This window comes from Natrix helvetica (assembly GCF_964273705.1).
Source record: "Natrix helvetica genome assembly, chromosome: Z".
In the NCBI taxonomy this organism is placed as follows: domain Eukaryota; kingdom Metazoa; phylum Chordata; class Lepidosauria; order Squamata; family Natricidae; genus Natrix; species Natrix helvetica.
Window position 1 is genome coordinate 67149541 of NC_138554.1, and position 23266 is coordinate 67172806.

Here is a 23266-nt window from a genome sequence, read left to right on the forward strand (position 1 = left end):
TGGACTCTTGGCATGGTGTGCATGTGGCCATCCACTCCTGAATGTCTCTGTCCATATTGGGCCACCACACATCGTTCCATGCCAACACTTTCATTCTTACTATCCCAGGGTGAACCTTATGGAGAGGCTCCAGCATGGCTACTTGCAGCTGTTTGATGACCACCCAGTCCCCCCACAATAGACAACCCCAGATGGCAGACAATTGGTCATGTTTCGTGACGAAAGGGTTGAGTTATTTTCCACCGGTTCCTTGGGCCACCCCTTCCACACCCAGTTCAAAATCTGCTTGATGATGGGATCTTTTTCGGAATGGTGTGCGACGTCTCTGGAGGAGATGGGTCCCGAGTCTAGGCAGTCAATCAGGAGTACCATGGCCTCGGGTGTTGGGTCGGCCAGCAGCTCCGGTAGGGGGCATCGACTCAGTGCATCTGCGTGCCCCAATGTGGTGCCTGGATGGTGGATGAGCTGGTATGAGTATGCTGCCAGGAAGATTGTCCAATGGGTCATGCGGGGGGAGAGTGACACCGGGGTCGGGCGGTCTCCAGCCAGTAGTCCCAGTAGCGGCTTGTGGTCCATCACCAGGTCAAAGTCCCTGCCATACAGGTATTCGTGCAACTGCTTGACCCCTGCCACTGCGGCCAGTGCTTCCCAGTCCAGCTGGCTGTAGTTCCATTCGGCGGCAGACAGCGTCCTTGAATAGAACGCGATGGGGACTTCCATGCCATTTGGCATCTGGTGGCTTAGGACAGCACTAACTCCGAAGTGGGATGCGTCGCAGGTCAGCACCAGTGGCAGAGTTTGACTGTATTGGACCAGGAAGGAGTCTGCTGATAAAAGTCCCTTCACCGCAGCGAAAGCCTTGGCTTCGGCTTTCCCCCACGTCCACTCCGTGTTCTTCGCTAGCAGGCATTGTAGTGGTTCAGCAACCATCACTTTCTGCTTGAGGAACATGCTATAAAAGTTAAGGAGTCCGAGGAACGCCTGGAGCTCGGTCTGATTTTTTGGAGTGGGGGCTTCCCTAATGGCCCTGATTTTCTGGTTGGTCGGGTGAATCCCGGAGCCATCGATCATGTAGCCTAAGAACTCCACCCTGGGTACATTTATTTTGCACTTTTCCTTTTTAAATGGAGGCCCTTCAATTGGATTCTGTCCAATACAGCACCAACTCTTTTTAAAAGTTGCGCTTCGTTTGTGGCAGATACCAATATGTCGTCAAAATAGGGATGACTCCTGGTATCCCCTGCAACAGTCGTTCCATGATACTCTGGAACAGCCCCGGGGCGATACTAACTCCGAATTGTAGGTGGTTGCACTTGAATGCCCCCCTGTGCACTACAATGGTCTGGGCCTCTGTGGTAGCACCATCTACTGGCAGCTGCTGGTGTGCATGCGCCAAGTCCAGTTTTGCAAATATTTTCCCCAGGCCGAGGGAATGCAACAGATGTTGGACTACGGGTATGGGGTACGCACTTTGCTGCAACCCCTTGTTGATTGTGCATTTGTAATCGGCACACAATCTGATACACCCGTCAGGCTTGACCGGAGTCACTATTGGCGTTTCCCAGCAGGCGTGATCAACTGGTTTGAGGATCCCCTGGCTCACCAGTTTGTCTATTTCTTTGTCAATTTTCGGTCGGAGGGCAAAAGGCACTCTCCTGGGTTTGAGCCACATTGGGGTCACATTGGGGTCTAGGCTAAGTGATATGGGGTCCCCCTTGTACTCACCCAGACCGGAGGTAAAAACTTCCTCGAACTCCCTAAAAATGGTTTCTGTGGCGTTCCCAGGAGCACCAGCAGTTGGTGCTTGGCCTGCTTCGTCTAGGGCATTGACTTCGGCCACGACCATCCCTAGAGCCTGAAACCAGTCTAGTCCGAAAAGGCTCTGGAGGTTGTCCCGCACCACAATCACCTGCAGCTTCTTGGTGATCCACTTGTAGCGGATGGTGAACGTGCCTTGCCCCATGAGGGGAACCAAGTTTCCCTGATAGTCACGGAGGCAGACATCGGGGCCCTTGAGGTCCTCCTTCCGCATCGTGGGGATCGTCTGTTTCAGCACTGCCCATGAGATGATCGTAAGAGATCACGGTGTCTATCTCCATCTCGCAGGGGGCACCCTTGAGGAAGACTGTGACTTTCAGCTTCCTGGGGCGGCTTATTCGGATGTGCCTTACCGGGACCAGGACATTCGGTTTCGGGTGGCAGCTCTGGTATTCCTTGGCGGATGCGGTGAGTTTGGCCACTTGGTCATTGGCCTCTGACCATCGGGGGTGTCTCTGGCTGGGACATTGTCTTCGGTTTGCCCCCTTCTCCGCTCTCTCGGGGTGACCGATTGTCGCCAGGAACTCGCTGTGGCACACTCTGGCGATGTGTCCCCTCCACTCGCATCGCTGGCACGTCATATCCCAGAACTGGCAGGTTGCTCTTGCGTGGTTGCCTCCGCAGCTGGTACAGGGCAGGCCGGGCGACTTGAAGTTTCACACCGGCACTGTGCGGGTACTGTGCATGTGGTGACTGCTCTCTTCGACACTTTCAAAGCTCTCCTGCTCGACGGTTTCACGGTGGACGCGGGCACTCTTGGTTGCCTCAGCGGGTGCGTGGAGGCGCTGGAGGATCTTGACAGACTTCTGCGCTGACTTGGCTGCTCTTGCCTCATCGAGAGCGACCTGGAGGGAGAGGTTGCTTCTTGCCAGCAGTCTTGCCTGTAGGCTCCGGTCTCGGACCCCCATGATGATCCGGTCCAAGATGACGTCGTCCAGCTCGTGGAATTCGCAATGGGCTGCGGCTTTCCGGAGCGTGGCGATGTACTCTTTTATTGTCTCGCTGTCCATCTTGTTCCTCATATTGAAGTGATAGCGCCAAACGTACTTGGATGGCTTCGGAGCGTAGTGCATCTTCAACGTTTGCTGGAGGGTGGTCCAGGAGACAGCGTGTAGTGGCATCGGCATGGAGAGGTTCTTAGCGGTCTCTAGAACTTCGGGGCCACAGTAACCCAGGAACAGGTTCTTTTTCTGGGGTTCCGGAATGCCACCGAGATCGTTTGCCTCCAAGAAAATCTCGAACTGCAGCAGATAAGCATCCTAGTCGTCCGATGCTGGGTTGAACGGAGGTGGTTGGGCATAGGTGGCCATCGTGACTCTCTCTGGGTTCGTAATGGCTGTTGGTGTCTTCCTGAACTCTGGGTGGAATCATTGCCTTGTGACCGAGCTCTTTGTTAGTGAGTTTCGCTCTTTTGTCTGCCTAATTGCCTTCCAATCCCACCTTCGTCGCCAGTGTTAGATTGGGTAATGAAAGGCACAAAAGGCTAAGATAACAACAGCTCTTTATTTGGTCAAGTACAGGCATCCACTGAGTGAGATGTCTGGCAGCTCCCTTTTTAAAGGGGAGATGGCCAGCACTTCAGCCAATTAGGTCTCTCTCTGTTCCTGCCTGAAAAGAGAGGACCTGACTGGAAACTACTATTGTCCTTGCAACAACTAGAGGGGGGAGTATCTAACAAGATGAGCATTACAGAAAACAAACAATGAAATGAAATGAAATGAAATAATGAAATGAAATGAAATGGCAATCCCTGACTGAAGAAACATGGAACAAAATTACTCTATTATTATTGGATCGGTACTACAGTATGAGTATGAGAGTTTGAGCTAATGATTCAGGAATTTAATCATTTGAGACCAAGAGCCACATGCGATCTATAGGTCATGATGACCCACCTATGACATAGAAAATTGTCTTCTATTTGATAGGGCAGTCAGCCAAGGTTTTTTTTTTTTTACCTCTATGTCATTGAAATATGTATTTATAGGCACATAATATTTAAGTCCACCTTAGCTATGAAAATTCACCAAAATTCAACTGGCTTACTCACCAGTTGTTGAGTAAATGAGAGAGCACTAGGAATACCATCAGTTTCTATTGCATGAAAGAGAGAATATCAATCTAATAAAGAATATCAATAGTAGTATAACTATTAACATAACAGTATACATGTAGTCTGTATTCACATTTATGCCAAGATATAACAGCCATAATTTACTTCACCATCAACATACTGTATTTTGATTGTACTATTTAAATTCTGTTTGCAAAGGGAAGAATAATATTTTGATTGCATTTTGTTTTTTAAAATATTCTATAATTAAGAGGACATGAATTGGTAATGAAATAACAGATAATACAAGAACTCTGTTAGTATATTATAGATACATATAAAAAGAGTTTAAATTGCTCTGAGAGATAACTGGATAAAAATCTGCAGATGTCAGATATAAGACATCACACTAAGGATTAGATTATGCACTTCTACATTCTAAGAAGCAAAAATATATACCATTAAAATGGGTGCTTTAATGATTTCAAATCAAAACTTAGTACTAGTGGCTTAGCTCACTTTTTTCTTTTGTTTTCTATAGATAGACATTCATATTGCAGAACACCTTAGAGAAATATCCAATGAATTTGTCTATTTATTGTCTATTTACTAAGAATCTTCTCATATTAAAATAAACTGCACATTTATGGAGGCTATTTCAAAAATAAGGCAATTTAGTTTCTTTGCCAATGCATACAATTAATGAGTAAATTTCCTCAAGACAGTATCAATTGTGTAAATCTGCTTTAGAAAGCCAAAAATTCAAGCTCTCTGCCTCTCCTCCCCATGAATCCAACCATCATTTCAGCAACATTTGAAAATGAAATCGTAAAATGTGCAAATACTCTTACAAAAGTGAATTGCTATCTTTCTAAAGATCTAAATAATGTTAGAGAAGCTTAGCTTTTCCCCCAGGCCTATTGTGGCTCCTAGTTCTGTCAACTGCATAGAAAACAAATACAATGCTTCAGAAAGGTGATGCTCTTTCAAGAAAGAGTGGGATAAAAGTTCACTTTGACTCGATTAATGTCAACAGAAAATGCCAAGCTGCCAAAGGACACATTATAAAGTTACACAGCTACACAGACTGACAGGCAAAAATCCATGGCCAAATTGCTCTGCCAGAACAATAGCTACACTTCATCCTGAATGATGAATTCCATTTTCAAATTCTAAACTATTTTCCTATGGGAAAAATTACCATAAGCTATTTTAGAATGTCTAAAGAAGGATATTCATAAGAATCAATGTGGAGTATTACCTTAAAGACAATGCTAGTAATATGTTGAATGCCTTGTAATATTTGGAGCAACATAAAGAAGATGAAGCTTCACTGATTTTCCTAGATGCAGATAAAAGCCTTGATCATTTGAACTGGGCTTTCTTGTTCAAGATATTAGAAGACATGGATTTTGGAGATAAATTCATAAAATTGATAAAATCTATTTATACTTCATAGAAAGATGAAATAATTGTTATTTTGTAATTAGGAGGATATAATCTGATATTTGGACGACATGGATATTTATGGTAGGATGAAGTCAAGAGTAATATGGATTTTAAAAAGAATTATATGAGATTTGCTAAACAGATAATCCTTGAGTTAGACCACAATTGGCTCCAGAATTTTGGTCAGATGCCATGATGATCATCAAGTGAGATGCCTACATGATCACCTTGCTCAACAACCTCAATCCCAGTTCTCCACATTGCTTTCTGCCTATTTAATGAGCAAAGGCAAAAGTTATGCAACATAACTGATTTTTAGATATCCAAAATTTCTGGTTGACATCAAGTTGGACAAACCTGCTTTTCTTCCTTTATATAGGAATGAACATAGTTGGTGTTAAATTCCTATCTCAAGAATTATTTTCAAATAGACTAGAAGGTTTTTGCACCTATTTATTTATTTATTTATTTATTTATTTATTTATTTATTTATTTATTTATTTATTTATTTATTTATTTATTTATTTATTTATTTATTTATTTATTTATTTATTTATTTATTTATTTATTTATTTATTTATTTATTTATTTATTTATTTATTTATTTATTTATTTATTTATTTATTTATTTATTTATTTATTTATTTATTTATTTATTTATTTATTTATTTATTTATTTATTTATTTATTTATTTATTTATTTATTTATTTATTTATTTATTTATTTATTTATTTATTTATTTATTTATTTATTTATTTATTTATTTATTTATTTATTTATTTATTTATTTATTTATTTATTTATTTATTTATTTATTTATTTATTTATTTATTTATTTACTAAGTGCTTATAGACCGCCCATAGAAGTATGCTGAACCTTAACAAGGACCTGAAAGGGCTCATAAGAAACATTTATAAAGTAGATGATTTTGGTGCTCTGCTAATATCTGTTTAAATGTGTTAATAATAGCCTTGGTGGATCTGTAAACAGCTTCTGATTCTGCTTGCTTTGCTATTTCACACTGAGACCTTCCCAATGATGGCAAGAATCGAGTTATAGGCCTGGAATCAGAGGAACATAAAATGAATTGTTGCCTCATCATCTAGAACTGGTTCCTTTTGAGGTATTTCAGTCTTTATCTCTTCTTCATTGCTCACTGGGTCAATATTTTTAGTTATTTTCAAAATATTTAAATCGTTATGCTAATACTATTAGGGGTCCATATCAATAATATGCCCAAAGCATCAACTGAATTTGGAAAAGTCAAGTCCACTACAATGAGGCCATCATCAAAGCTCTCTGGAATTTAACTTTCTCAACAGAATACCAAAAACATTAATGTTACAATGAAAAAAATTCAAAACTGTACTTTTTCTTTGCTTCTAGTACTTTCTTGATATACAGTTTTGTTCTCCCATCCCTTTTTTACATGCACTGTTACAGATATAACATATGTCAAAAATGATCAAGGCTTCAGGGTTACAGCCTTAGCCAATATTTTGACTTTTGTTCTCATTCTTATGTGGAAAACTACGCATCATATGCAATTTTCCTATTAAGCATCACTGTTGTCTTTGGGAAAAGTTGAAGAATCACTATTCCTTTCTTCCATTTGCTGATCTATTTCTTCTTTTTGATTGTACTGAAAATGGCACCGTTATCCTTGCCTGTTTCCTCTACTCTCTTTTAATGTCTTCCCTAATATCAACATTTAAAATTCAAGTTCCTTAAGGTTTGTCCTGATTTAAGTTTATTCATGTTACTCTTTAAAAGCGTTGCTATGTGGTGACTACAATATTTATTAGTGACCTCAAAAAAAATCATAGCATAACTTATATAGTCCTCTATTGTGCTTGGAAGAATAATTTCTTTTCTCACACCACAACACATCATTTTTCCCAAAGTGATTGAATTCAGCTCCGTTATGAACTTTAGCACTATACTCCAGACAGATAAACTTTAAACTATTTGTACTTAGGTATAAATAATTCACCTTTACAAAAGATAAAATACAATCTCTAGTTTTTTTCATCAAATCTAAAACAAACTTTCTTTTTGCAACCAAGCAGCTTCCTACCAAATAGGAAAGTTCAAAATTACACGAAGAAATACTTTGTAATCTAAAAAAAAAAAAAAAAAGAGTTGCTATGCTCACCTGAAGATATGTTGATTTTATTCTTCTTCACTCCAGTAACATTGATACGGACATTGATTTTTCCCTCAGTCAAGTCAATCTGTATGCTACCCAATCCTTCAGCAAAATTGCTGAACAACAAAACTCCATTTGGATTCCATGTCCGAAATTGAAAGCTGACTGAGAATAATTCACGATTTGAATGGCCAGGCACTTCCAGGAAACTAGTAGCATTGAAAAATACTGGCACTGTATGAGGCTCCACACAGGAAAAGCTTAAATTCCCCTATGTAAAAACAAAATGAAAAACACATGCATGTAAAATCCAATATCTTTCAACTGTGCTTACAAAAATAATGTCCTCATAGCTCATAGCATTTACTAATAAAATAATGGTACTGACCCAGAGAAATTTAAAACATATTAATTTATGGAAAAAATATTTAATATTTAAATAGTAGTAACAGGTATTATTCTCCTAAACTTGACAATCCTTGGAATGACTAAATATTCCGAAATATCCAAGAATGCTACTGTACCTGGAAAGTAGAATGGAAATTCAGATGTAATAAATATTGAATATTGTTCTTAGATATTTAAAAAAATTAAAAAACACTTACAACAATCTTGTTCAGTTATTTTTAATTTCGTAATACAAATGTGGTGACGGGCTGAGGGAGCATTGTTGCCCTGACAGTCTATAATATGTGTCAAAGTGAATACTCAAAGACTTCCGCCTAGTTGTTGTTGTTTTGCTATGTGCAAAGACACCAACAGTTGTAAACAATATTTTAACCTGCCTATCTATGACTGTGAAATCACAGCTGACAGTTCATTAGCTGTTGTTGGCCATCATAGGCATTAAGTTCTTTCTAAGAACCCAGGATGTCATAATGTATCAGCATAAGAGAAATTTCTTAACAGTGAGAACAATCCATTAATTGCTAAATTGTTGCTAAAAATGTAAATCTTTGATTTTTCAGAAAGAATGTTACAAACAATAAAGTGATATTCAAATCAGCTATTATCAACATGTAAACTTTGAGCTATTTATTTCATGCACTCATTATTCAAATTTGTTAATCCAATATAAGTAGATTACCCATTCCTAAAAGTGCAGTGAGATTTATACAACAATGTATAATTGTCTTTGACAAATACATCATAATACAAATGCTAACATGTGTATCAAGGTATACACATACCAAGATAAAAATGGATTGCAAATATATATGAATAATATGCAAAATGCCTTTCCCCCTGTTAGATGACATAAAGCAATGAACTGACCCCAGTAGAAGGTTCCAACTTCTTTCTTCTGGCCATATCTGTAATATTGTTGGTATTGTAGATTATGCTTTCCATGCAGCCTTTGAAATTCTTTCTGCTGTTTGAACTCGGCTTCCCAGAAAAAGGCATACCTCCAAACGTTATCTTTGAAAAGGAATGTGAAATATTTTATAAGAATGACAATTTACCTGATCTCCCCCAGATTTTATCTGTAAATAAGTGAGTTAATCAAAATTAATGTACTTGCACAATTTACTTCACAAGATGAAACAATTTGCCATTGTCTCTTTGAGGAGATATGATGTGATGTGATATTTTACAATCACCTAGATGCTGCTGTTTACAACCTCTGTAAATTTATTTCCTATTATCTATTGTTGAACATTCGAGTGAAGACCTATCTGCAAGAACCATCAGAAACCATCAATATGTACTTTTATTGAGAGAATGAGTTATCCTTCTATAATTTGCATGCATTCCCAGATTCTGTGGAAATTTTAATTTTAAGGCACCAAGTAGTAAACTGCAAGCTGATAATAACTTAGACAATGATGTTCCTTTTATAAATTTTGAATGGAATACAATCGACAGAATATCTATTTCCTGTCTTATCTTTCCATTTGAAGTCTCTCCCTATATGTTCAGAGGTGGGTTCCTACCAGTTTGGACTGGTTCCGCGAGTAGGTAGTAATTTGGCCTGCCATGCCCCCTAACTGGTTTTATCAGTAGCGCCATAGGCACCCCGTCTTTTTCTTTTTTTTTTGCTATTGTGCATGCATCAAGCATGCATTGGAAGTGCATCCCTGAATGAACCAGCAGTAGCAGAAGCTGGAACCCACTCTTGCATTTGTTCCCCTTAATCATGAAGGTTGGATTGGGATACTCAGGGCATTACATAAAACATACGATTTGAAATTCAATGGTTTTCCTGGCACAAGACAATGCTTATAAGCATGTGAGCCATCCATTCCAGGGAGAAAGCAATTAACTGCACAATCAAAACACAATTTAAAATGGGCTCATTAACATAGAAATTAGTTAAAATAAAAAATAGGAACTCATTTAATTTTGGAACCCAGGAAATGAATGACAAATGCAAAACTTTTTACATGTAGCCCCTTAAGAAACATATGTGAAGATGAACCTGTCCTTGAGTCCTGCAACATTTGTGACATGTTTCGCTTTTCCTAGAAACTAATCATTGTACAATTTCAAAAACTGCAAACTTGTGGCAGGGTTTCAACAATGAGAACTTCATCAAAGAAATGTAATGGTTTTGGCTGTTTAAGAGAAGAAAAATTGTAAAAATAAATTGAAGAATCTGCTACAACTGTGGACTGTGGGCTTTGTAAAAGCAGCTCTCTGTAATAAATATAATTAACTACTGAGACATTGAAACTGGAATCCAAAAGCAAAAGATGCAAGAACAGCTTTGGCATAATTACAGATAGATTTTAGTGGAATCTTTAGTGGAATCTCTTTAGTACTGAATCTTGAAAATCCTTGAAAAATAAAGGAAATGCAGTTTTCCACTAAAGGAAAAGTTGATGACCATTCAGTAGTATAAAGAATGAAAACAAATATGAACTGATCAGACATATTCATTTAGAGTTTAGTACCTGTTAGAATATATCGTTCGAATGTAACAGAAATACTGCCAAAACGTAGCTAAACCACACATTTTTACTAACTGATGTAAAGAACAAATAAAATTCCCTATTCACAACTCACCAAGGAATAGGGCACTGAGATACCCTGGAACTCTACAATTGATATCAGAAATGCCAACATATGAAATAAAGCCAAGAGTAGTAAAGCAAAGCAAAACAAAAAGTAAGTGAAAAATGCCAGCAACAATCCCTTCAAAGGAAGGGAAAGGAATCAGTACAGCAGCTGCCAAATCAAGATAGCAAAATCTTTACAAGTAAAAATACCTGGCAGAACTACTTAAATCATACTTTGAATTAGTGTTTCTAAATGAGGTTATACCAGACAATTTTGCAGAACAGAATGAATTGTGATACACAGTTAGCTAAGGATTACTAATTATATTGAATGACTTTAAGTGTCCAATGCCTAATGAATTTGTATTCCAAACTACTAAAAGAAATTGCAAAGACCCTAACGAAATCTGTGTACCTTGGATGGTATAGCAATTAAGAGGATAATTGCTCAGTAGTTGCAACTGCCAAAAAGTGAATGTAATCCTAAATTGCAACAACAGAAGGATAGTATCAAGATCACATGAAGTAATAGTATCACTTTGTACTGCACTGATAAGACCACTCTTGGAATACTGTGTCTAGTTTTGGACTCCATGATACAAAAAAGATGTTGTGACTTTAGAAAGAATGCAGATATGAACAATAAAGATGATTAGGGGACAAAAGGCTAAGGTGTATGATGAACTGTTGCAGGAACTGAGTTTGCCTAGTCTAACCAAAAGAAGGAATGGGGATAACATGGTAGCAGTCTTCCAATGTTTGAGGGGCTGTCATAAAGGATTGGATCAACCTATTCTCCAAAGAACCTGAGGGAAGGACAAGAAGTAATAAATGGAAGGTTATTAAAGAGACATCCAACGTAGAATCAAAGAGAGCTTAATGGCAGAACATTAATCATGACAAACATGAGATCATTTATTGTAATAAATATGAGAATCAATGGAATAACTTGCTTGCAGAAGTGGGTGCTCCATTGCTGGAGGCTTTTAAGAAGAGATGGGATTGTCTGGAATCATTTTGGATTTACTGCTTGAGCATAGGGTTGGGTTGGAAAACTGTCAGTGTCCCTTCCAATTCTGTTATTCTGTTATTCTTTCTTATTGGCTAGTTTGGTTTCTTTGGATTTCAGTAAGCCTTCACAATGTTTTACATTCAGGGCATCTTTTTCATTATCATCGAAATGTTCTTCCAATCTCCTTTCTTCTTCAAATATCTGGACTTTTGCAATATCACATATCTACCAAAGATCTTGGTAAATAAGTGAGTCAAAGTTACTATGTTCATGAAGAGCATGATTCATTTTTTCCTTGATCTCTCTATCCAGTGCTTCTAGTTCTGTTTGAGTCCCGTCTACAATTCTAATTATATATCTAATGAATGGAAATGTACAGGTGTTAATTGCCTTGATAGTATGTTTTTCATTGTATCCTAAGATCCTTACTCTTATGATGCCTTCACTGCTAACCTTCTTCTTGATACTAGTGTGCTTGATGTTGTCAGTTTGAAGGATGCACAGGTATTTGTAATGATCTTCATCCAGACTATTGATGTTATTGCTGTATTATTTTATTATGATTGGAAAATAATGAACTAGTTGTTTAGACTGGTTTATGCATTTTTATACATCTATAAAGTCCTGTCAAGGATGTGAAATAGAAAGATGCTGTTTGATTCTGTTAAACATATTTGTTGCACAATGTAAGATGTTCCAAGTAACGTTCCCTTTTGCAATTGACTGATAACAATTTTGTCAATGCTGATTGCATTCACATGATATTCCAGATGTTTTGGGATTGTACCCAAAACATCGGCTTCTTTGATCCCAGTCATTCTACTTCTATTTGCAGTTGTTAGTATTTTGTTATTTTCTTCAGTTCTTTTATTATGCTGTCTCCAGATTCTGCCAAATTCACTATCCAGACCAGATTTTTTGTCTTCCTTATCAACAACACTTGGTAGGGTTTTGCAGATGCTTTTCAGTTTAAATTCTAAAACCTAGAGTAGCTTAGTTTCTTCATTTTCTATTACTTTCTCAATTTTATATTGCTTGAAGGCAAACAATATTTCTTGCAAGTCTTTCAATGCACCATTGTTACTACTTTATCATGTTGTTGTCTCTAGTCAGTATCTATGATCTTGCAGCAGCTAATCAGGTGGTTTATTGTTTCTTCAGATTTTTTGCAGGGACAGCTCTCTGTTGCCTTCTTCTTTGTATGTTGCTTTATATTCATTTGTTGTTAAGCCTTGATTTGGGCACCTAGAATGAATCCATTGGTTCCTTTCTTAAACTTTCCTACTTTTAACCATCATCAGGACTGATTTGCCATGTGTGTGTGTGTGTGTGTGTGTGTGCACATGCGCTGGTCATGTAATGCATTGCCTTCCCATGTTTTTTTTGGGGGGGGGGTCTTTAAATGATCTTTCTTGTAGGCTAGTTTTGTCTCTTCAATATTCAATAAGCCCTCCTGGTACACTAGCTTCAGTGTTTCTTCACTATCCTTCAGATGTTCTTCCAATGCCCTTTTTTTCTTTTTTAACTGTCTGAGGTATTTGCAATGTTCCAAACCCACCTACTTGGTCAGTAGATATCGCTGCATGGATAAGGGACAGAGAATATAATTAAGATCAAGTGAGGAACTAAAATCACTTTATAAAGCCATAGTAAGACCACACCTAGAATACTGCATCCAGTTTTGGTCATCACATTATAAAAAAGATATTGAAACTCTAGAAAAAATGCAGAGAAGAGCAACCAGGATGATTAAGGACCTAGAGACTAAAACATATGAAGAACGGTTACAGGAACTGGGCATGGCTAATTTAATGAAGAGAAGGACCAGGTGAGACATGATAGCAGTGTTCCAATATTTGAAGGGCTGCCACAGAGAGGAAGGGATCAAGCTATTTTCCAAGGCACCTGAAGGCCTGATAAGGAATAATGGATGGAAAGTGATCAAGAAAAGAAATAAGGAGAAATTTTCTGACAGTGGGAACAATCAACCAATGGAACAGCTTGCCTTCAGAAGTAGTGGAAGTTTCATCACTGGAGGCTTTCAAGAAGAGATTGCATTGCCATTTGTCAGAAATGGTACAGGGTCTCCTGCCTGGGCTGGGGGTTGGACTAGATGACCTACAAGGTCCCTTCCAATCTATAATCTGTAAAACTAGCTGTGGTGGTTCATTGTCATTACTTCTTTGGTCTTCCTATTCAGGGCTTTTAGTTTTGCTTGAGTCCAGTCCACTATTCTGACTTTGTATCTAATGATTGGAATTGCCCAAAGGTTAATTGTCTTGATGTACTACCTCCACTGAATTTGGACTTTGCGATCTTCTTCACACTCTGATTAATCTTTTACTTGACTTCAATGTGAAGAACCGAGATTGTCCTAATGGAGCAGCATTGTATATATATGGATCTAAGCAATATGGCTTTTTGTAATTCATAGATTGAAAATTTATCAATCCACATATTTTTGGCATCCCACTCAGTGTGCTGATAATTATTGGGACCACTAGAACTAGTTTACATCATAATATTTCAATTTGATTTTCAGATGTTGATACTTTGTGATACAATTCTACTTTACTATCTCTTGGTAGTGCCACATCAAGTAGTCATACTTTCTCTTTTTTAACCATTGTTAAATCTGGGATGTTATGAGCCAAGACATTTACCAATTTGTATTTGAAAACCTACAATATTTTAACCTGCTTTTGCCTACTTTTCAACTCTACATTCTTATGTTTTCATTACTGACAGATGATAATTTATATATATATTCTAATGAATCATTGTCATATAAATATGGAAATATATTGGTGTTTTTTTTGCATTTTTAGTATTATTGCAGTATGTAAATCAAATCCTATTTGTTTATCTATTCTGTCCTCTTATTGTTTTAAACATTCATAGGAAAAATATCAGAAGAGATTATAGTACCTAGCCAAACTTCGTTGATATCAGAAATGTTATGAAAAGTTGGGTTTAGCTAATGCTTAAAAAAAAAATGTCAGGGAAACTTTCCTGTTAGGCAGTGGCTAACCATTTTTTTCTTGTTGCTAAAACACAAAATTTCCCAATAGAGATCTTTCCATTATATCTTTATTTTATTTATTGCTTGTTAAATATGTACTGTATATTATCAGATTTACAGTTGCCTACATTTATTTTATAGCTCAAGACATTATACATATTTGAATTCCTTTTAGACTTAAAAGCTCCAAAACAAGAATTTTAAACCATGTTCAATTCAATGTTCTCCTTTGCTAAAGATGTCGTTGTTTGAGGTAGTTTTTTCTCGTATTCTATTACTAGAACTATTACTAGAACAGCTTTGACCTTATTTGAACTGATTTGCAACTTAGAACTGACTATTATCTAAATCAGCACTGAAATATTAAATGCATTTCATAACTTCTGAAAATATCCTTTGTATGCAATTGCTAATGTGCATATCCTGTATCTGATAGGAAAGCACTGAACACAAATTGAATAGAAATGGATGATAGTGCACCTCGTAGTCCAGATCCAAGTAGTCAAATTCCCCATTGATCCGAAATTGCTGCAAATGCCTATCAAGGGTGAGATTGATGTTTCTACCATGACGCTCTATTAAAACAGAATGCCAATGGTGATCATCCAAAAGGCTACCCGTGGTCACAGATGTGTGTCCATAGATTGAACCATACTGGTTGCTACCTGTGGAAAAAACAGAAAAAAATACTGATTTTAATTTTACTTTTTATTACATTTTTTTTTGCTGCTCAGTTACTCTGGGCTGCTTGCAAGAACTAAAAATAAATACAATGTTAATGTTTAATATTTTTCATTGTATTGATTTAGTATTACTTTTTGTCCATATGCTAGAGTCTGCTATGATAAATTTAATCAAATAACCATACTTTAAAAACACACACACACACACACAATTTGAATGTCTTGTATCTATGTATCCCTGAAATTCTATAATAAATGTGTTGCTATTAATTATGCAAAAAGATAGGAGTCAATATGGTTAATCATTAAGTTGTTAAACTAAGATTGATATCTTTGGCCTTTAATTCTCATTTTATCCTATTACATATTTTAGGCTATTTCTTCTACTTTCCATGCCTTGAAAAATTTAAAATGATAAAGTTGTCAATACTACTTCTTATTGAGGCACACCATATAGTTACTGCAAGTCTTCCTGAAAAGTTCAGTATTCACATGGGCACCATCACTGTGAGAATACTTTGAGGTTTTTCATAGTAAGGATAAAAAAACCCTCCATAGCCTGAGCTAAGATTTTTTTGTTGTAATAACTGTGGTGATTTTAAAAATTAATTTATCTGGTTTTTAGCCAAAATGATTTTAATTCCAGAAATGGTATTGTTATATTATATTATTTATTGTATTGTAATGTAATATAATGCAATGTAATGCAGTGCAATACAATACATTACATTACTTTATTACTGAGATCCTGATTAGCAACTATTCTCCTAGTTTTACTAAGGCAGATCCATAATACCTCTAATTCTCTGCCCATCATTTATTACTTCTAAGGTTTATTATGAACCTTAGAATAACTTTGCCCTAGTTTCTATAATCCTCCCTTCTTTGTGCAGTAAGGATTAGCAAATGACTTCCACCCACCCACCCCATCCTCAGTTTTTCTTAAGGATAGGAATTTGTGTCCTAAATGAATGAAAGAATTTCAACTGGGATGCAGCTGTTGATCAAACAGATAAAGACACTTCCATCTTTTTAGGTTTATAATCTGTGCTCTTTGATAATGAGAATCTGCATTTTTGCATGCAAAGCTAGGGTTTGTTGATTTACAATCTCACAGATATTTATTGGCAATCCTCCAGGATATTCTAAAAATACTTCAGAGAAAAGCTGGAGTTCCAACAATCCATATGTTCAAGGTAAATGAAATCAATTTTGTTGATAGTCTTCCTTCTGCATGCCAACAGCTTTATAGGTGGTAACCAAGAAGCTTGATAAGAACTTTCAGATTTGTTCCTTCCAAAAACAAACAAACAAACAAAAAACCACCCTCTTGTGCTTTTCCCTGTAAATTGTTTTAGTATAGGGGAGCTTTTGATTGTTCTTTCTTTTATCCCCTCTTATTCTAAATAGGTGTTGTACCTTATTCTTGTTCCCAGAACTCTATTCTCAACTGCTGAATTACCATAATCACCAACTGAATTTATAAGCAAACAATTTTGTAGTTCCTTAGAGTTATACTCTATTTATATCTATTTATTTTAAGCATATGATGTCTCCAAATGCTGTGACTAAAAAGCCTCTGATGAACCATTTCCTCTTTTAAGTGTCTATATAACTTGATTTTTCCTTCTTTCTCTGTCTACATTCTTTATGAAAAAAAGATAGATCATGGGTTTTTTAAAAAAATAAATCAACCAAGGTTGGAATCTGCTTTTTCTGCAGGGCATCACTTCTTTATTTACTCATGAAGTCTCCCGATTAGCTTATGTTGGTTGACATATATTTCATTTTACCTTGGGCACAAATCTAGTCTGAGTGGATTGATTCATTTTGGAATTCAAATATAGTTTATATATATATATATATATCTACTGATTTGTAGTAATATAACACTGAGCATAATAAATATTTGCTTGCAGTTAGTAAAATTGTTGTTATTTTTGTTTAAGATTTTAAAAGTATGGTAAAAACCTGGTATAAAGTGTTTAATAGCATTTATGATCAAATAAAAAATAAGCCAGGTATAGCATATAAGGTTTTTTTTAATGGGAACAGTGGTAAAAAACAAAATTGTTTTTTATTGTTTAATTTTAACTGTTTTAATAGATAAATTATATTGAATGTTTGATTTTGTTTTAATTATGAATGCTGTCCAATTATATGCAAGTTAGAAGAATGCCTATATTAATTGATTGAAAGCATAAATAAAATGTAACTCAGTAAAGCAAAACATATGCTCTGCATGCAAAAATTGGGGTCTAGGTATAGCTACAACTTCCTTAAACGGAGCTGGGGAAAAGCCCTGTTTGAAATTTGAAGAGCCACTTCGGAAGACTTAACTCTAAAATAATTGTTATTCCAAAGGTGATTAGAAAACGAGATAGTATAACCTAGGGTCAAGGCTCAGCTATGGTTGACAATTCAATTCCTCTATGAAACCCAAACCTGCAAGATGAGCTGTATCCTGCAATTTCTTCATATGGAGAAGCTGTCTGATGGACAAACTTTGACCTTTCCATATTCTGTTGGACCAAGCTTGCCACAGATCTGTTGGTCATCAATGTGTCTAGAGATGTTTAGTTGTCTGTTGTTCTTATCTGAGAGTCTGCACGTTTTGTTATTAAGCAGTTATGTGGGTAATATTTTTATGATAAGGAAAACATACAAAGAAAAGTTGCAGAACAGACTGGTTTCCTCTGCCTTACTTTATTGAGTTCCACTGTCTCAAGATATTATAAACCATCCAGCTTTGTCCTTGTCAGCCCTTTAAGGTAAACCAGATTAAGAAATGCTTTTCTATTATTGCAAGGCATTGCCTCAGAATCTTGAAAGCCTGTCAAAGTTTATCTTTGCCCCATGTTACACTAAACAAAATCATGGTGGGTTATTTTGATTTTGTTTATGTTTCCTTCAGTTTCTAGGATATACAATCTTTTCTGCTTCTTAATCATTCTTTCATATCTCCTCCAAGGTCATCTCTGAATGTTTTTACAGTTAGTACTAGAAGCCAGTTAAGAAAAACTAGCTAAAGGCAGTAAAATATAATGATGCAAAATAGGAAAACTGATGGGGTTTGCACTGTTAAATATAAAAAATAATAATTTAATCACTTAGGCTTTACATCCAAATAAGTAAGCATATATTTCAGGAATATTTCAATTCACAAATTCCTGAAATATATGCTTACTTGTTCATGTGAATAATCTGATTCTTAGATATCTCAGATTAAACCTAGAAAATTCCACATCAGTTAGGGTAGAGACAGTTTCAAGCATTCCATTCCCATCACATAGTACCCATGGAAGTCTTTTTTCCTATAATATGTAACATTGCCAAAGTTTTCTTATTGATTGATTGTGTTATACAAATGATGCCAAAAATAAAAGATGGGCAGAATAATAAAATCCCTGTGAATTTGCTAACTCTGCATTTCTGCCACATCCTGCCATAGGACCTTTAACATTCCTAGACTGATACCAAAGGATCTGAACTTAAAACTACTTAATGACATAAGGAAAGCCCAGAAATGGAGTAGGTTATCTAATTTAGATCAATATACTGAAAAATTACCATCATGAGTCTGATATTTTTGTCTCTGGGCTTGAACTAAAAAGAAACACTTGATTCCATTTTCTAGATAAAATGTTCCTAAAATAAATCTATCAAATCATTCTAGCTTTTTAAGAGGTTTGTATTCTACCTAGAAACTTTCAGTTTTCTTTTCTTTCTTTTAGAAAAGGTAAGGGATACATTTAGAGTTATAAATCTAGTGCTAAGACATAGAAATTTTCTTGTTTTTTAAGCCATACCTAAATTTAAGTTAAGAACCAGTTTGGCTTTTTTCAATTCTAGGGTGATATAATCTCCTTGTTGGCCTTCTCCATGGAATAGTACACCTTCACTTTCAATTGTTTTAAATTTCAAAGCGATGACATCTTTCAGTGTTTTCAGTGTTTTCTTCTTGTGTCCAAATCTGTATGGTAATACAGCATGGCCATCAAAATTGATAACATCAGCCCCTAAAGAGAAAAATAAAATTATTGCTGAATAGTTATGTAGTGCTTAGGCTAATTAAAACAAAATGTTATGTATTTATATCAAGACAGGCAAGCAGATATTTAAGGAATGTGTGATCTGGTTCTTACATATTCAAACGGCACATGGAAAACTGTACATCAGTTTATGAAGTTATAAAATAATCTCTCCTGATTATTTTTATTAACATAGTATAATATAGAATATTGACTTAATATATTGTTGAATGTATGAGCCTTTTCCTCTGCTAATGAGTTAATGAAGAGAGACATTTATTTCAACTTCTCATGACATTTTTTTCTTTATTATTAATCTGAAGTTTTGCCAAAAGATACTCTTGGTTGACCATTCAATGACTACAAAATATGATAGAAACTGGGCCTTGCCATCAACCTAAAATGGGCAATGGAAATTATAAAGAAAACTTTCAGAAAGAAATTGGAATTCCAAAGCCAACTGAAAAACATAATTACAAATGGTCACTATATGGAGATAATCAAAAGTAATTATCTGAAGACACCAAATCAGGATTATACATTTTAAAATGTTCTTTGCTGTTGCAATAGCTGAAGTATGCTTGAATGTAATTGACATATATACACACACAGTATGTACGTATACACAAACACAAACACACACACACACACACACACACACACACACACACAAACATGGCAGTATTAAACATGAGATTTTTTGGATTTGTCCCCAATCACTTCCAGAATGCTTGGCTGATTATTATAAAACAAACTACTTCTATAATTTAAGACCAATAAAGGTAACCACAAAGATTCCTCAGCATAAGCTTTTATGGTCTTAACCAGGCCCTAAAATTTGGCAACAAAAATTCTTTTTTTTTTGTCTTCATCATTTTTTAAAAGAAAGGAAGGTGAAATATTGGTAGAGCTGATACTGTCAATGGACTAAATTTAAAATAATTTAATTGCAATTCCAGAATAAATTTCCAGTAAAAATAAAACAAATCTGCAAATCTGACACTTTAATAAATGAAAAGTTAATTTGACTTTTGGTTAATCATATACAGAATTAAATTTCACTATCAAGTCTGCATATTGGTAATCATATTCACAAATTTAGGAAATGGTAGAAGACCAAGTTGTTGTAAAATATTAAGGTCACATTGCAACCATTATTAAATATAAGCTTGTAAGAAGTTAAATTGTAAATATTATTAAACATTGATAGAGCAATGAATTTTCAGTATTAACTGTCCCAACTCTAGAAGAAGCAAAGCAAATCTGAAGGACCAAACAAAATCAGCTGCTTTTGTGTTGTATTCAAGACACTGTTTGTCAGTTATAAAACCCTGCTCGGCATGGGAATACCTCTCTCCAGGTGTTTCTACTCATCCCACATTGTCTAACAGAAGACATATATTCCATGTCCCTTCAATTAAAGTATGTCATTGTATGGAACCTTGGAAGTGTATCTTTTCTGACATATGGTCTATCTTCTAGAACACCATACTCTGCCATCCCCTTCTCCCATTACAAACCTAATGACTGTTTACAAATCATTCAGTCCTCATTTCATTCTCCATCCAGTCATTCTGGAAGATACTATTTGCTGCAAGAGAATAATGGCTTAAAGTAATTTAAAGATATACCAACATTCCCATATGTCTATTCACAACAACATTATTCAAACCCACATTTGTAATTCCAACTATGATCTTCCTGCATCATTATCATTAACTGTCAGAACAAAAGCAAGAAGGGCTTTTGGAAGAAACATGAATTCTTGAGAAGAGTGGGAAAAGAGATAAGATTTGGATCCTTTTAAAGCTGAAGGAGAAGGAAGAAGAAAGGAAAGCTTGATTGTAAATGTGGGGAAGGAAGAGAGCAGCTTTATTATTTAGTTATGATTAGATCTCCAGGCAAACTCAGTGTTCTTATTCTAAAAACAAAATTGTCAGGTTGTATTGGACATATGGTAATCTTATCTTATATAAGCAACACAAATACATAAATATATCCATCTGTTGCTTTATACTCCAAGGACATAATGAGGTTTACGGATTGCAATTTGTTTTACAACAAACAAAATAACAAAATGCCTTGCAATACAAAATAACCCTTACCTTGAAAAGACTGCCTACACTATTTCACATCATACATTAAGAAAAGAAATTAGTTAATAAATCAATATAACACTTAAATTTTCTACTTGTAACTTATGCAGATAAACTAAAGTAAGGCCCAAGGGACTACTTAGATTTATCTCACAAAATAATTAATGGCACAATGCTCATTGAATGCTTTTAAAAAAGCAATAAATTCCTGAGAAAAGGTTACCATCTTGCAGATTCAACAAAGCCTCCAGTTAAATCTATGCTTTTGCTTCTAAAGTCAGAATCATGGAACATAATTAATCCTTCTTTTAAATTGAAGAATATCTAATGTGGAATAAAAAAGAATCTATTTGTAGTAGTTACCCTAAGAGAGGTAACACTTCATTTTTGCGTATTTCTGTAGGTGAGACTCGTCTTTTTCATATATACCTCTTCAAATATACTAACTAACTGTGTTCGTACAGCACACTAAAATCTGTTTTGTTTTAACCACAGCTTGTTGTATAACCTATATTGGACTTCACACATGTCCTAAAGATTTACAAACTAATGCTAATAGGTTCCTAGAGCATGCTAGGCTGAAAGCCAACAAATCTATTGTGGCTTAGCAGAACAACACTGTAAAATTGTTGCAAAATTCATAGTATCTTTATATTAATGATATAAACAACATGTAATGCCATTTAATGCCATATAATAAACTTCTAATAAATATGTTCTTTAGACTTAACCTTTCAACATGTTTTCTCTCCTGCTGGTTTTCTCATTATGACACCCCTTTAGTAAACTATTCTCTTTGAGTCCTCCAGGGGCTATTTTAAAATTCAGGGGCTGATCTAAAGTCAATTGAAGTTGATAGGAATTCGTTCACAATCGTCAGGTTACTTTGAATTAAGAAGCCCTCAAGGGAGATTGTCCAAAAGCACATTGAAAATATATGCTTAACCACAAAAATAAAACCATTTGGCCCACCAGCCGTTTTAGAATTTAGACAAAAAAGCAACTGTAGGCATCCTGCAGTCAAAGTTTAACTATTTCACAATTTAGGATGTAACAGCTGCTCTTTCACTTTTAAAAGTTTAAAATTACTTGAATTATTATCAAAGGGAATGGTAGCTAGAAAATGATTTCTATCAAAAGTGTTATAGGCTATATGTATAGGTTGAATAATATAAGAACCTTCAATTGAATAATATGATAAGAACCTTCATTTTCAGTAACACCTTGAGATTTTTCATGATTAAACCACCATTATTCAAGCTGCTGTTTCTGAAAATTGCTGTTACCAGGTAACTAGCTTCTACACAGAAGCTTTTGTTCATAAAAATTGTGTGCTAATTCTTTTTAATTCTATGAAGTAGAGAACAGAGCTACTAATACATCAAATGCAATTTCTTAAACACCGAAGAAGAAGACAGTAAGAAGAAACCACTACCATTGCAACTATTTCTCACTTTGAAATAATGCTTTTTTAAAGAGAGAAGAAAAAAGTCCCCTTCAATTCAGGAAACCACAGCTTTGTGTGAATTTTGCTTCTACATTTCTTTGACAAATGGGTAGATTGGCACTGACCTGTCCCTGATCTCTATGTATTGATTGCTACTTTGGTACATCTCTATTCATGCTTGTTTACCCAAAGACTGTGATGGCAAACCTATGGCACATGTGCCCCAGATGGCACACGGACCCTTCTCTGCGGGCACTTGAGCTGTTGCCCAGCTCAGCAGCACCATGCATGCATGCAAGCCTCCTCCCATCCAGCTGATTTTCAAGTCTCTGCTGCGCATGTAGGAGACTTATGCACATGCACGGGGAGGGGGTTCACATGCTCATTTGTAGGGAGGAGTGTGAAGTGGCACAGCGCCCCCCCCCGCGGCCCATTTTTGGTCCTAGGAGGCTTCAGGCAGGCCTTCTAGGGCCAAAACGGGGCACAGGGGATCGTGCACAGGAGG

The 23266-nt window shown here is 36.0% G+C and overlaps 1 protein-coding gene across 1 annotated transcript in view; it reads right to left on the minus strand.

The window, feature by feature from the left end:
- CNTNAP2 (contactin associated protein 2) overlaps positions 1-23266 on the minus strand; it is a 1236760-nt gene that overhangs the window by 577778 nt on the left and 635716 nt on the right. Inside the window, exons 5-8 of the mRNA XM_081971635.1 lie at positions 18997-19206; positions 14985-15169; positions 8747-8890; positions 7478-7742 (exon numbers count right to left, since the gene is read on the minus strand). Of these exons, the coding sequence (XP_081827761.1) occupies positions 7478-7742; positions 8747-8890; positions 14985-15169; positions 18997-19206 (804 nt within the window). The remainder of the gene's footprint in view (positions 1-7477; positions 7743-8746; positions 8891-14984; positions 15170-18996; positions 19207-23266) is intronic.